This window comes from Procambarus clarkii, chromosome 90 (assembly GCF_040958095.1).
Source record: "Procambarus clarkii isolate CNS0578487 chromosome 90, FALCON_Pclarkii_2.0, whole genome shotgun sequence".
In the NCBI taxonomy this organism is placed as follows: domain Eukaryota; kingdom Metazoa; phylum Arthropoda; class Malacostraca; order Decapoda; family Cambaridae; genus Procambarus; species Procambarus clarkii.
The window spans coordinates 17,129,407-17,145,702 of record NC_091239.1 but is presented as its reverse complement, the minus strand read 5'-3'; the positions used below and the strand labels follow the sequence as shown (position 1 = coordinate 17,145,702).

Below are 16,296 nucleotides of genomic sequence, written 5' to 3'. Positions count from 1 at the left end.
CATTTCCTATTGTTCCCACATGACTTGGCACCCAGTTGATAAGTACCGTCGGCCTTGTCGTTTGAGTGTTTGCATTAATGATACGACATTTGTGATCAGATGTATGTTATCACATATGTGTTCTTGTTGCAAGGTTTCAATGGCGGTTCTCGAATCTGTATGTAAGATGACAAGTTCTCGGTGTTCAGCAAGAGCATGTTCCAAAGCCTTTTGAATGGCTAGCATCTCTGTTTGTAAAGTCGAACACCCATTTGAGAGCCTCCAACTATTTACAGAGTTTCCTGCTTTAACTGCAGCTCCGGTTTCTTGTCCCTGCTGGTCTACTGATCCATCTGTGAAGTATGTGAAGCTGTCGGATGCCATGTTTGCTTCTATATGCATCTGTGCAATGTTACGTAGCAGATGAGGATTTGTCTGGTTCTTTTTCCTTCAAGAGCCATAATCTTAAAGTCTGCTGGCGGAGATTCCCAAGGGGCTTGCATAACAAAGTCTGCATGTACTTCGTCGACACCCTTCTCAGTGACTGTGTTTGTTACATCGAATATATAGATGATAAATGTGCAAACACATAACGTAACTGGCCGTATTTTCCGCGTGTTACAACTTGTAAAATTTTGTTACATCTTGTTATAACATTTTTATGGTGTATTAAAACGTTATTACAACTTGCTATATTGGTTGTTACAACTTGTTAGGTGTTAAGTTGTTGGAACGTTGACGGTTGGTAGTGTGTTTGGCGGGAATGAAGGAGCGCTCCATTAGGTATGAGAGAGCGGCCAGGTGGTGCCATCAGTTCTCAGTAGAGGCGCAGCCGACCGTAGCAATCATCTCTCCTCTCACTTCTGACAATGTCTCGCCCGGAGCCACGCACGTCCACCACACCTCCATCTTGCGCACATTGCGCTCACACCCTTCTTTTGTTCCTTCTCTCTCCCTCCATTCCTGATGGGGTACCGTTCCGTCACTCCGTCCTCCCATCCCTTCCACGTAGTACAGTGGTCTACGTTATCGACTCACTGTCGACCCCGGCCGGGGCACGTGGTTGGGGATGTTTACTTCCACCTGATGCTTCTGTTCACCTAGCAGTAACTAGGTACCCGGTACAGCCCTAAGTACAGGCTTCCTGTACTCCCTCAACAGCAATTATGTGACATAGTCATACCGGCTTAGCGCTTTCTCCTTGTCGTTTTCCGCATTTGCAATTTGCTCCATTCTGGTGATTTAAATTAGCATGATTAGTAGGAAATTACTATAGTGATGGTGGTGATGGTGTTTTGTGGTGATAGTGTTGTGTGGTGATGGTGTTGTGTGGTGATGGTGTTGTGTGGTGATAGTGTTGTGTGGTGATAGTGTTGTGTGGTGATAGTGTTGTGTGGTGATGGTGTTGTGTGGTGATAGTGTTGTGTGGTGATGGTGTTGTGTGGTGATGGTGTTGTGTGGTGATGGCGTTGGGCTGCTCACTCGAGTGGCTACCTACCTTGAGGTGCTTCCGGGGCTTAGTGTCCCCGCGGCCCGGTCGTCGACCAGGCCTCCTGGCTACTACATCTTCCTCTACGTAACTCAGGGTAATACTGGGAATAAAACAAAGTTATCTATATAATATACATATATAAATATATAATATCGCATATCACTACCTGTAGCTCTACTATACTCTATTGGTATAGCTTGAACAAGTGAACGTTTTGGCACGACATTTCCACATTAACATGAACACCATGAACACACACACACACACACACACACACACACACACACACACACACACACACACACACACACACACACACACACACACACACACACACACACACACACACACACACACCATAAACTCTCGCCTCTTAACATTACACCAAATTACAGCCATACAAAAACACATTACAATGCTCCAGCTTCGAACGCCGGTTGTCATTGGTGGAGACAATGTTCATGTAAAGAGTATCTGTGGCTGGGGTCACTTGTGGCTGGGGTCACTGGTGGCTGGGGTCACTGGTGGCTGGGGTCACTGGTGGCTGGGGTCACTGGTGGCTGGGGTCACTGGTGGCTGGGGTCACCGGTGGTTGGGGTCACTGATGGCTGGGGTCACTGGTGGCTGGGGTCACTGGTGGCTGGGGTCACTGGTGGCTGGGGTCACTGATGGCTGGGGTCACTGGTGGCTGGGGTCACTGGTGGCTGGGGTCACTGATGGCTGGGGTCACCGGTGGCTGGGGTCACTGATGGCTGGGGTCACTGGTGGCTGGGGTCACTGGTGGCTGGGGTCACTGGTGGCTGGGGTCACTGGTGGCTGGGGTCACTGGTGGCTGGGGTCACTGGTGGCTGGGGTCACTGGTGGCTGGGGTCACTGGTGGCTGGGGTCACTGGTGGCTGGGGTCACTTTTGGCTGGGGTCACTGGTGGCTGGGGTCACTGGTGGCTGGGGTCACTGGTGGCTGGGGTCACTGGTGGCTGGGGTCACTGGTGGCTGGGGTCACTGATGGCTGGGGTCACCGGTGGTTGGGCTCACTGATGGCTGGGGTCACTGATGGCTGGGCTCACTGATGGCTGGGCTCACTGATGGCTGGGGTCACTGGTGGCTGGGGTCACTGGTGGCTGGGGTCACTGGTGGCTGGGGTCACTGGTGGCTGGGGTCACTGATGGCTGGGGTCACCGGTGGTTGGGGTCACTGGTGGCTGGGGTCACAGGTGGCTGGGCTCACTGGTGGCTGGGGTCACTGATGGCTGGGGTCACTGGTGGCTGGGGTCACTGGTGGCTGGGGTCACTGGTGGCTGGGGTCACTGATGGCTGGGGTCACTGGTGGCTGGGGTCACTGGTGGCTGGGGTCACTGGTGGCTGGGGTCACTGGTGGCTGGGGTCACTGGTGGCTGGGGTCACTGATGGCTGGGGTCACTGGTGGCTGGGGTCACCGGTGGCTGGGGTTACTGGTGACCCCACCTGAGGCTTGTGAAAGCTGCCCTTCGCTTAATAAAGCTCTTCCATGTGTATTTAAAAGATACTAGTAGTCAGGGATGACCCCAGTTCGCCCTACTTACCTTGTTGGCCACAATACTAACGACTCCACACCTTCCATAACTACCGTCACACTTGGGTACCGATCCACCACCCAGCCTGTCCTCCTAAGGTTTCAAAATATCAAGCAAACCTTTAATTGAAGATGTTTTCTCCTAACCTAATAGACTAAGCCAGAGGACCCAAAACAGAAAACGGGGACAGTATGTCACTTTCGCCAGCCGGTTCCATTTTCTAATACGGCTATTTTTGGTCCTTATGTGACGCATACGAGCGAAAAGCGACGTTATTTGTAAAACAGATTGTAACACCATATACAACCTGTCTCTAGGGTAAAGGGTACAGTCCCCACAGACCCTTATTGATGCTCGCATAAGAGATGGAGGGGGTTGAGACCTGCTGCATGGGTAACAGCTTCTCTCCCGTATCAACCTACCCTGGCTTTGCGCCCTGGAGAGGCTACTACAGACCGACAACCAGAGCACAACTCCATAGTCTCCTGAGACTGATGGCTGCCATAAGTCAGCAGTATATGCGGCTCCTGCTTGCACTACACAGGGTACCTTAGGCACTTTATTTACAGAAAATTACTTCATGAGTTATGATACAAAAACCTACTAAAAGGTGTAACGTGTAATTCACTTATAAATAGTCACATCCACTTCGCGGGTATGTTTAAACAAGGGTGGCAGTATCTGCTAATCGTGACCTGGATTCATGAAGCAGTTACGCAGGTACTTACGAACCTGTACATCTTTTCTCAATCTTTGGCGGCTTTGTTTACAATTATTAAACAATTAATGAGCTCCGAAGCACCAGGAGGCTGTTTATAACAATAACAACAACTGATTGGCCAGTTTTCAAGCTTGTAAACTGCTTAATAATTGTAACCAAAGCCATCAAAGATTGAGGAAAGATGTACACGTTCGTAAGTACTTGCGTAACTGCTTCGTATGTCTCGCCTCAGGTTCGTAAGTGCTAGCGTAACTGCTTCGTGAATCTGGGAATGGAAATTTCCTTTCTTGCTGGATAGCTGCACTGGAGGACGTCCTCCTAGGTGTTGTTGCAGTCCCTGGCGGTGAGGGTTTCGTCGAAGGTGAGGGTGAGGCCGACGGAGACCAAGGGCGCCCTACGGAAGTGCAGGACGCACTGGTAGTCCCCGGAGAAGTTGGCGGTGAAGCCCTTGAAGACTAGGTAGGCGCGGGGCATTTGGTACCTGTTGGCCAGCACGAAGATGCCCGGGTCGTCCTCCGTCCTGGGCGGCCTCTCCCAGCTGTGAACGACCAGACTTATTAATACCCCGAGGACCTCAATAATACCCAGAGGACCACAATAATACCCAGAGGACCTCAATAATACCCAGAGGACCACAATAATACTCGAAGGACCACAATAACACCCGCGAGGACCACAATAACACCCAGAGGACCTCAATAATACCCAGAGGACCACAATAACACCCGCGAGGACCACAATAATACCCGCGAGGACCACAATAACACCCGCGAGGACCACAATAACACCCGCGAGGACCACAATAACACCCGCGAGGACCACAATAACACCCCGAGGACCACAATAACACCCGCGAGGACCACAATAACACCCCGAGGACCACAATAACACCCGCGAGGACCACAATAACACCCCGAGGACCACAATAACACCCGCGAGGACCACAATAACACCCGCGAGGACCACAATAACACCCGCGAGGACCACAATAACACCCCGAGGACCACAATAACACCCGCGAGGACCACAATAACACCCCGAGGACCACAATAATACCCCGAGGACCACAATAACACCCAGAGGACCACAATAACACCCCGAGGACCACAATAACACCCAGAGGACCACAATAACACCCCGAGGACCACAATAATACCCAGAGGACCACAATAACACCTCGAGGACCACAATAACACCTCGAGGACCACAATAACACCCCGAGGACCACAATAACACCCGCGAGGACCACAATAATACCCCGAGGACCACAATAACACCCCGAGGACCACAATAACACCCCGAGGACCACAATAACACCCCGAGGACCACAATAACACCCGCGAGGACCACAATAACACCTCGAGGACCACAATAATACCCCGAGGACCACAATAACACCCAGAGGACCACAATAACACCCAGAGGACCACAATAACACCCCGAGGACCACAATAATACCCAGAGGACCACAATAACACCTCGAGGACCACAATAACACCCCGAGGACCACAATAATACCCCGAGGACCACAATAACACCCCGAGGACCACAATAACACCCCGAGGACCACAATAACACCCGCGAGGACCACAATAACACCCCGAGGACCACAATAATACCCCGAGGACCACAATAACACCCAGAGGACCACAATAACACCTCGAGGACCACAATAACACCCCGAGGACCACAATAATACCCCGAGGACCACAATAACACCTCGAGGACCACAATAACACCCGCGAGGACCACAATAACACCCAGAGGACCACAATAACACCCCGAGGACCACAATAACACCCAGAGGACCACAATAACACCCCGAGGACCACAATAACACCCAGAGGACCACAATAACACCCAGAGGACCACAATAACACCCAGAGGACCACAATAACACCCCGAGGACCACAATAATACCCCGAGGACCACAATAACACCTCGAGGACCACAATAACACCCGCGAGGACCACAATAACACCCAGAGGACCACAATAACACCCCGAGGACCACAATAACACCCAGAGGACCACAATAACACCCAGAGGACCACAATAACACCCAGAGGACCACAATAACACCCAGAGGACCACAATAATACCCCGAGGACCACAATAACACCCCGAGGACCACAATAACACCTCGAGGACCACAATAACACCCCGAGGACCACAATAATACCCCGAGGACCACAATAACACCCCGAGGACCACAATAATACCCCGAGGACCACAATAATACCCCGAGGACCACAATAACACCCGCGAGGACCACAATAACACCCAGAGGACCACAATAACACCCCGAGGACCACAATAACACCCAGAGGACCACAATAGCACCCAGAGGACCACAATAACACCCAGAGGACCACAATAACACCCAGAGGACCACAATAATACCCCGAGGACCACAATAACACCCCGAGGACCACAATAACACCTCGAGGACCACAATAACACCCCGAGGACCACAATAATACCCCGAGGACCACAATAACACCCCGAGGACCACAATAATACCCCGAGGACCACAATAACACCCCGAGGACCACAATAACACCCCGAGGACCACAATAACACCCGCGAGGACCACAATAACACCCCGAGGACCACAATAATACCCCGAGGACCACAATAACACCCAGAGGACCACAATAACACCCCGAGGACCACAATAATACCCAGAGGGCCACAATAACACCTCGAGGACCACAATAACACCCCGAGGACCACAATAATACCCCGAGGACCACAATAACACCCCGAGGACCTCAATATCACCCCGAGGACCACAATAACACCCCGAGGACCACAATAACACCCAGAGGACCACAATAACACCCCGAGGACCACAATAATACCCAGAGGACCACAATAACACCCGCGAGGACCACAATAACACCCCGAGGACCACAATAATACCCAGAGGACCACAATAACACCTCGAGGACCACAATAACACCCCGAGGACCACAATAATACCCCGAGGACCACAATAACACCCCGAGGACCACAATAACACCCCGAGGACCACAATAACACCCCGAGGACCACAATAACACCCCGAGGACCACAATAACACCCAGAGGACCACAATAACACCCAGAGGACCACAATAATACCCAGAGGACCACAATAATACCCAGAGGACCACAATAACACCCAGAGGACCACAATAATACCCAGAGGACCACAATAACACCCAGAGGACCACAATAACACCCAGAGGACCACAATAACACCCAGAGGACCACAATAACACCCCGAGGACCACAATAACACCCAGAGGACCACAATAACACCCAGAGGACCACAATAACACCCAGAGGACCACAATAACACCCAGAGGACCACAATAACACCCAGAGGACCACAATAGCACCCAGAGGACCACAATAACACCCAGAGGACCACAATAGCACCCCGAGGACCACAATAATACCCCGAGGACCACAATAATACCCCGAGGACCACAATAATACCCCGAGGACCACAATAACACCCAGAGGACCACAATAGCACCCAGAGGACCACAATAACACCCAGAGGACCACAATAGCACCCCGAGGACCACAATAATACCCCGAGGACCACAATAATACCCCGAGGACCACAATAACACCCAGAGGACCACAATAGCACCCAGAGGACCACAATAACACCCAGAGGACCACAATAGCACCCCGAGGACCACAATAATACCCCGAGGACCACAATAATACCCCGAGGACCACAATAACACCCCGAGGACCTCACTATGTCAACATTTAATACAAGCACTGCACGTTGGGTTTTTATTCACTGAAATAAATTATTGAATTCAGTACAACACAATCCAATATTGAATAAGTGTAGTACAGTATCGTATTGTACTATTGTATTAATAAATGCAGTTTAACTACAATATTGCATTATTTATTACTCAAAATACAATAATGTTATGAATATTGAATTATTACAGTACAGGACATAATAATATTACGTAATAATAACTCTGTTGTATGCAGTATTGTACAGTAAAGAATGGTTGGATTGTGTCTAGTGTGGCAGCGAATGTGTTTGTGGTGCTTTCATGTTTCCTGACTGTATGGTACTCTGCTCACATGTTTCTGGCACTGTGTACACACAGTACCATCACTGTATACACACAGTGCCTTCACAGTAACACACAGTACCAACACAGTACCCGGAACACCGGAGGAACCGAACACATACACTACCCGAACACAAGAAACAAGATGGCGTGGTCGACTCACTCGACGTAGTAGTCCCAGAGGTGTGTGGAGGCGTTGGTGAAGACCTCTGGCGCCTGACACAACACATACCCACACTCCAGGTGGGGCACGGCCAGCGTCCCGTTCCCGGCCACCGGGGCAGCCGACGTGCCCTCCTTCACCTGTTGAAAGGAAACTAGGGTTGGGTATTGGATGATTGTCATTGATGAATATATAGCCTGAATATAGTCTATATAGCCTGCCTCTGGTTGATGGTCTATAGCCTGCCTCTGGTTGATGGTCTATAGCCTGCCTCTGGTTGATGGTCTATATAGCCTGCCTCTGGTTGATGGTCTATATAGCCTGCCTCTGGTTGATGGTCTATAGCGTGCCTCTGGTTGATGGTCTATAGCCTGCCTCTGGTCGTTGGTCTTTAGCCTGTCTCTGGTTGATGGGTCTATAGCCTGCCTCTGGTGGTTGGTCTATATAGCCTGCCTCTGGTTGATGGTCTATAGCCTGCCTCTGGTCGTTGGTCTATAGCCTGCCTCTGGTCGTTGGTCTATAGCCTGCCTCTGGTTGATGGTCTATATAGCCTGCCTCTGGTTGATGGTCTATATAGCCTGCCTCTGGTTGATGGTCTATAGTCTGCCTCTGGTCGTTGGTCTATAGCCTGTCTCTGGTTGATGGGTCTATAGCCTGCCTCTGGTGGTTGGTCTATATAGCCTGCCTCTGGTTGATGGTCTATATAGCATGCCTCTGGTTGATGGTCTATAGCCTGCCTCTGGTCGTTGGTCTATAGCCTGCCTCTGGTTGATGGGTCTATAGCCTGCCTCTGGTGGTTGGTCTATATAGCCTGCCTCTGGTTGATGGTCTATATAGCATGCCTTTGGTCGTTGGTCTATAGCCTGCCTCTGGTTGATGGTCTATAGCCTGAATCTGGTTGATGGGCCTATAGCCTGCCTCTTGTTGATGGTCTATAGCCTGCCTCTGGTTGATGGGTCTATAGCCTACCTCTGGTGGTTGGTCTATAGCCTGCCTCTGGTTGATGGTCTATAGCCTGCCTCTGGTTGATGGGTCTATAGCCTACCTCTGGTGGTTGGTCTATAGCCTGCCTCTGGTTGGTCTATAGCCTGCCTCTGGTTGATGGGTCTATAGCCTGCCTCTGGTTGATGGTCTATAGCCTGCCTCTGGTTGATGGTCTATAGCCTGCCTCTGGTCGTTGGTCTATAGCCTGCCTCTGGTTGATGGGTCTATAGCCTGCCTCTGGTGGTTGGTCTATATAGCCTGCCTCTGGTTGATGGTCTATATAGCATGCCTCTGGTCGTTGGTCTATAGCCTGCCTCTGGTTGATGGTCTATAGCCTGAATCTGGTTGATGGGTCTATAGCCTGCCTCTGGTTGATGGTCTATAGCCTGCCTCTGGTTGATGGGTCTATAGCCTACCTCTGGTGGTTGGTCTATAGCCTGCCTCTGGTTGATGGTCTATAGCCTGCCTCTGGTTGATGGGTTTATAGCCTACCTCTGGTGGTTGGTCTATAGCCTGCCTCTGGTTGATGGTCTATAGCCTGCCTCTGGTTGATGGGTCTATAGCCTGCCTCTGGTTGATGGTCTATAGCCTGCCTCTGGTTGATGGTCTATAGCCTGCCTCTGGTCGTTGGTCTATAGCCTGCCTCTGGTTGATGGTCTATAGCCTGCCTCTGGTTGATGGGTCTATAGCCTGCCTCTGGTTGATGGGTCTATAGCCTGCCTCTGGTGGTTGGTCTATATAGCCTGCCTCTGGTTGATGGTCTATATAGCATGCCTCTGGTCGTTGGTCTATAGCCTGCCTCTGGTTGATGGTCTATAGCCTGAATCTGGTTGATGGGTCTATAGCCTGCCTCTGGTTGATGGTCTATAGCCTGCCTCTGGTTGATGGGTCTATAGCCTGCCTCTGGTGGTGGGTCTATAGCCTGCCTCTGGTGGTTGGTCTATAGCCTGCCTCTGGTTGATGGTCTATAGCCTGCCTCTGGTCGTTGGTCTATAGCCTGCCTCTGGTTGATGGGTCTATAGCCTGCCTCTGGTTGATGGTCTATAGCCTGCCTCTGGTGGTTGGTCTATAGCCTGCCTCTGGTTGATGGTCTATAGCCTGCCTCTGGTGGTTGGTCTATAGCCTGCCTCTGGTGGTTGGTCTATAGCCTGCCTCTGGTCGTTGGTCTATAGCCTGCCTCTGGTTGATGGGTCTATAGCCTGCCTCTGGTTGATGGTCTATAGCCTGCCTCTGGTGGTTGGTCTGTAGCCTGCCTCTGGTCGTTGGTCTATAGCCTGCCTCTGGTTGATGGGTCTATAGCCTGCCTCTGGTTGATGGTCTATAGCCTGCCTCTGGTCGTTGGTCTATAGCCTGCCTCTGGTAGTTGGTCTATAGCCTGCCTCTGGTTGATGGGTCAATAGCCTGCCTCTGGTTGATGGTCTATAGCCTGCCTCTGGTTGATGGTCTATAACCTGCCTCTGGTCGTTGGTCTATAGCCTGCCTCTGGTTGATGGTCTATAGCCTGCCTCTGGTTGATGGTCTATAGCCTGCCTCTGGTCGTTGATCTATAGCCTGCCTCTGGTCGTTGGTCTATAGCCTGCCTCTGGTTGATGGTCTATAGCCTGCCTCTGGTGGTTGGTCTATAGTCTGCCTCTGGTGGTTGGTCTATAGCCTGCCTCTGGTGGTTGGTCTATAGCCTGCCTCTGGTTGATGGTCTATAGCCTGCCTCTGGTGGTTGGTCTATAGCCTGCCTCTGGTGGTTGGTCTATATAGCCTGCTTCTGGTGGTTGGTCTATATAGCCTGCCTCTGGTGGTTGGTCTATATAGCCTGCCTCTGGTTGATGGTCTATAGCCTGCCTCTGGTTATTGGTCTATAGCCTGCCTCTAGTCGTTGGTCTATATAGCCTGCCTCTGGCCGTTGGTCTATAGCCTGCCTCTGGTCGGTGGTCTATATAGCCTGCCTCTGGTCGTTGGTCTATATAGCCTGCCTCTGGTCGTTGGTCTATAGCCTGCCTCTGGTCGTTGGTCTATATAGCCTGCCTCTGGTAGTTGGTCTATAGCCTGCCTCTGGTCATTGGTCTATATAGCCTGCCCCTGGTAGTTGGTCTATAGCCTGCCTCTGGTCATTGGTCTATATAGCCTGCCTCTGGTCGTTGGTCTATAGCCTGCCTCTGGTCGGTGGTCTATATAGCCTGCCTCTGGTCGTTGGTCTATAGCCTGCCTCTGGTCGGTGGTCTATATAGCCTGCCTCTGGCCGTTGGTCTATATAGCCTGCCTCTGGCCGTTGGTCTATAGCCTGCCTCTGGCCGTTGGTCTATAGCCTGCCTCTGGCCGTTGGTCTATAGCCTGCCTCTGGCCGTTGGTCTATAGCCTGCCTCTGGCCGTTGGTCTATAGCCTGCCTCTGGCCGTTGGTCTATATAGCCTGCCTCTGGCCGTTGGTCTATAGCCTGCCTCTGGTGGTTGGTCTATAGCCTGCCTCTGGCCGTTGGTCTATAGCCTGCCTCTGGTGGTTGGTCTATAGCCTGCCTCTAGCCGTTGGTCTATAGCCTGCCTCTGGCCGTTGGTCTATAGTCTGCCTCTGGCCGTTGGTCTATAGCCTGCCTCTGGCCGTTGGTCTATAGCCTGCCTCTGGCCGTTGGTCTATAGCCTGCCTCTGGCCGTTGGTCTATAGCCTGCCTCTAGCCGTTGGTCTATAGCCTGCCTCTGGTTGTTGGTCTATAGCCTGCCTCTGGATGTTGGTCTATAGCCTGCCTCTGGTTGTTGGTCTATAGCCTGCCTCTGGTCATTGGTCTATAGCCTGCCTCTGGTGGTTGGTCTATAGCCTGCCTCTGGTTGTTGATCTATATACTGGTGACTCACCGTCACTCGTGCAACACCCGTAAGTCACTTTCACTCGCGCAACACCCATGGGTCACCTTCACTGGTACAACACCCATGGGTCACCTAGCTTCACTCGTGCAACACCCATGGGTCACCTTCACTCGCGCAACACCCATGGGTCACCTTCACTCGTGCAACTCCCATGGGTCACCTTCACTGGTACAACACCCATGGGTCACCTTCACTGGTGCAACACCCATGGGTCACCTTCACTCGTGCAACACCCATGGGTCACCTTCACTCGTGCAACACCCGTAAGTCACGTTCACTCGTGCAACACCCATGGGTCACGTTCACTCGTGCAACACCTATGGTCACCTTCACTCGTGCAACACCCATGGGTTACCTTCACTCGTGCAACACCCATGGTCACCTTCACTCGTGCAACACCCATGGTCACCTTCACTCGTGCAACACCCATGGTCACCTTCACTGGTACAACACCCATGGGTCACCTTCACTCGTGCAACACCCATGGTCACCTTCACTCGTGCAACACCCATGGTCACCTTCACTGGTACAACACCCATGGGTCACCTTCACTCGTGCAACACCCATGGGTCACCTTCACTCGTGCAACACCCATGGGTCACCTTCACTCGTGCAACACCCATGGGTCACCTTCACTCGTGCAACACCCATGGTCACCTTCACTCGTGCAACACCCATGGTCACCTTCACTGGTACAACACCCATGGGTCACCTTCACTCGTGCAACACCCATGGGTCACCTTCACTCGTGCAACACCCATGGGTCACCTTCACTGGTACAACACCCATGGGTCACCTTCACTCGTGCAACACCCATGGGTCACCTTCACTGGTACAACACCCATGGGTCACCTTCACTCGTGCAACACCCATGGGTCACCTTCACTGGTGCAACACCCATGGGTCACCTTCACTCGTGCAACACCCATGGGTCACCTTCACTCGCGCAACACCCATGGGTCACCTTCAGCGCCATATACTCACCTTCACGCCAGGGATGGCCACAGAGGTGCTCAGCTGCAGCTGGCTGGCAGCTGGTGGTGAGCACCAGCCCGCAACACACAGCAACACCCACACACACGTCACTTTCTCGCCCATAATTCCCGTTGAAAAACAACACGTGTCCCGTTGGGTATGAGAGACGCGGAGGCGCGGAGAGCGACTATCTCCTCCTGCTGTCGCCAGTGTACTGACACGCGACCCCCGGGCGCCGCCCCTTTTAATACCTTCCATACCCTTGGTGCCCAAGTCTCGCCTGAACCCATGATTATATATATTATAATCATGGGTTCATATAATCATATACTGACTATTTCAATATATATAATGGTTAATATTGACTATATTGACTTAGCAATATTCGGTTAAGTTTAGTTAATTAATGGTAGATTCAAATGGTTTGGTGTTAACGACAATGCTTAATGTACATTAGAAGGAAATTGTACACGCGTTCCGCCATGGTGTGTGTGTGTGTTGGGGTGTGATCTGTTGCAGTGTTACTTTACTGGCAGCCATGGTGTGTGTGTGTGGGGGTGTGATCTGTTGCAGTGTTACTTTACTGGCAACCATGGTGTGTGTGTGTGGGGGGGTGTGTGATCTGCTCCAGTGTTACTTTACTGGCAGCCATGGTGTGTGTGTGTGGGGGTGTGTGATCTGTTGCAGTGTTACTTTACTGGCAGCCATGGTGTGTGTGTGTGGGGGTGTGATCTGTTGCAGTGTTACTTTACTGGCAGCCATGGTGTGTGTGTGGGGTGTGATCTGTTCCAGTGTTACTTTACTGGCAGCCATGGTGTGTGTGTGTGGGGGGGTGTGATGTGTTCCAGTGTTACTTTACTGGCAGCCATGGTGTGTGTGTGTGTGGGGGTGTGATGTGTTGCAGTGTTACTTTACTGGCAGCCATGGTGTGTGTGTGTGGGGGTGTGATCTGTTGCAGTGTTACTTTACTGGCAGCCATGGTGTGTGTGTGTGGGGGTGTGATCTGTTCCAGTGTTACTTTACTGGCAGCCATGGTGTGTGTGTGGGGGTGTGATCTGTTGCAGTGTTACTTTACTGGCAGCCATGGTGTGTGTGTGGGGGTGTGATCTGTTGCAGTGTTACTTTACTGGCAGCCATGGTGTGTGTGTGGGGGTGTGATCTGTTGCAGTGTTACTTTACTGGCAGCCATGGTGTGTGTGTGGGGGTGTGTGATCTGTTGCAGTGTTACTTTACTGGCAGCCATGGTGTGTGTGTGGGGGTGTGTGTGATCTGTTGCAGTGTTACTTTACTGGCAGCCATGGTGTGTGTGTGGGGGTGTGTGTGATCTGTTCCAGTGTTACTTTACTGGCAGCCATGGTGTGTGTGTGGGGGTGTGATCTGTTGCAGTGTTACTTTACTGGCAGCCATGGTGTGTGTGTGGGGGGGGTGTGTGATCTGTTGCAGTGTTACTTTACTGGCAGCCATGGTGTGTGTGTGGGGGTGTGATCTGTTCCAGTGTTACTTTACTGGCAGCCATGGTGTGTGTGTGTGGGGGTGTGATCTGTTGCAGTGTTACTTTACTGGCAGCCATGGTGTGTGTGTGTGGGGGTGTGATCTGTTGCAGTGTTACTTTACTGGCAGCCATGGTGTGTGTGTGGGGGTGTGATCTGTTGCAGTGTTACTTTACTGGCAGCCATGGTGTGTGTGTGTGTGGGGGTGTGATCTGTTGCAGTGTTACTTTACTGGCAGCCATGGTGTGTGTGTGGGGGTGTGATCTGTTGCAGTGTTACTTTACTGGCAGCCATGGTGTGTGTGTGTGTGGGGGTGTGATCTGTTGCAGTGTTACTTTACTGGCAGCCATGGTGTGTGTGTGTGGGGGGGTGTGATCTGCTCCAGTGTTACTTTACTGGCAGCCATGGTGTGTGTGTGTGGGGGTGTGATCTGTACTCACCTAATTGTACTCACCTAATTGTGCTTGCGGGGGTTGAGCTTTGGCTCTTTGGTCCCGCCTCTCAACTGTCAATCAACTGGTGTACAGTTGATTTGGTGACCAACGATAACAGCGATACAGAATTCAATGAAATAATAATAATAATAATAATAATAATAATAATTTTTATTTAGGCAAAGGTACATACATAAAGAGATTTTACAAAGTTTGTTGGCTTTATAGATAGAGCTAGTACATACAATGCCTAAAGCCACTATTACGCAAAGCGTTTCGGGCAGCCTAAGAAATCCTAAGAATTGAGGCCGCCATCTGACTGAGGATATCAGGCTCCAGGGGTGGACACTCGGCCCCCAACAGAACACATTGTAGTGTATTATAAAAATACATTCACTCAGGCACACGAGAAGGTGATACGAGATATAATTGACAGGAAATGTAAACCTTGCAGTGAAAACTGAAGGATTGGTCCGGTCATATATTAATTACAGTCCTCGTACATGTTCCATCACTGAGAGATACCACCTCTGCCGCCGCTGACAAGCTGAGGTGTACCAAGGTGGTGTACCAAGGTGGTGTACCAAGGTGGTGTACCAAGGTGGTGTACCAAGGTAGTGTACCAGTGTAGTGTATCAATACAAATACACCTTTGGAAACTGCACTCTGAAACATATACTACATTAGACAAACGACGATTGAGTAGATGTCTTACACTTCATTTGCAAGACGGAGGTATTAAGCATCAACATTCTCAACACCACAACAACATCCTTAATCACCAAGACACAGTGAAAAGATGCGACAATAATCACACACACCGACGACCGTACGAGGCTTCGTATACTTGAGGCTGTGTTCATTCAGGAGCTGACACCAGTAATCAACATCCAGATGAATTCGACTTTGAGCATACATCTGTTTGATGGTCCTCCATTGACCCAGATGGAAGATGTAAGACCTGGCGGACAATGGTGGACAGTTGGAAGCCGGAGTCAGGCAACAGTCACCTCACACTATCCTCCACCGCTCTTTACGAATAAAAGGGTTAGATGAATCGTAGAGTGAGGTGTCCCTACGCTTATAAATGTCTAGATTTCTCCTTGTAATTCAAATCTAGTTTACGGGCTCACCATAGCCCGTGCTACATGGACATTTCGTTCTGAGTAGCTTAATCTAAAACAACAACAACCTTGCAAGTTCAGTATATCATCACAGATCACAGATTCGGCAGCCAGCAGCCGTCACAGCTGGACGTGTCTCTGGCTGCTCCAGCTTTCTCTCTCGCAGCATTTCACTCTAGCAGGTCGGACCCCACTCCGACCTGGTGTTTTATTCCGGGAAGGGTCGGTGGACCTTCTCCAGTGATGTGATAGGCGATTACAGTACTACCAAGACTGCTCCTGCTCCCTCTACCATGCGTCACACACGCTACAAGGTCCGGGGAACGCCCCACGACGAGCATGCGTTCTCCAAGACTACCCTTCTGAAGCTCTTTAAAGCAGAAGCCGACGTAACACCTGTTGACACTCGACAAGAAGGCACAGATTTCGACTTCTCG

At 51.1% G+C, this 16,296-nt stretch overlaps 2 protein-coding genes across 3 annotated transcripts in view; both read right to left on the bottom strand.

Moving 5' to 3' along the window:
* LOC123746620 (probable endonuclease 4) overlaps window positions 1-3,488 on the bottom strand; it is a 195,465-nt gene extending 191,977 nt beyond the window's left edge. For both annotated transcript variants that reach the window (XM_045728283.2, XM_045728282.2), the window contains exon 1: window positions 1,478-3,488. The gene's annotated coding sequence lies outside the window, so the exon portion shown is untranslated. The remainder of the gene's footprint in view (window positions 1-1,477) is intronic.
* A 138-nt stretch (window positions 3,489-3,626) lies between these two features.
* LOC123746619 (uncharacterized) lies at window positions 3,627-13,094 on the bottom strand. The gene is made up of 3 exons (XM_045728279.2): window positions 12,821-13,094; window positions 8,002-8,141; window positions 3,627-4,281 (listed from the first exon to the last, which is right to left on the bottom strand). The coding sequence occupies exons 1-3, from the start codon at window positions 13,067-13,069 to the stop codon at window positions 4,062-4,064; spliced, it is 609 nt and encodes a 202-aa protein (XP_045584235.2). The 5' UTR covers window positions 13,070-13,094; the 3' UTR covers window positions 3,627-4,061.
* Between the last annotated feature and the right edge of the window lie 3,202 nt (window positions 13,095-16,296).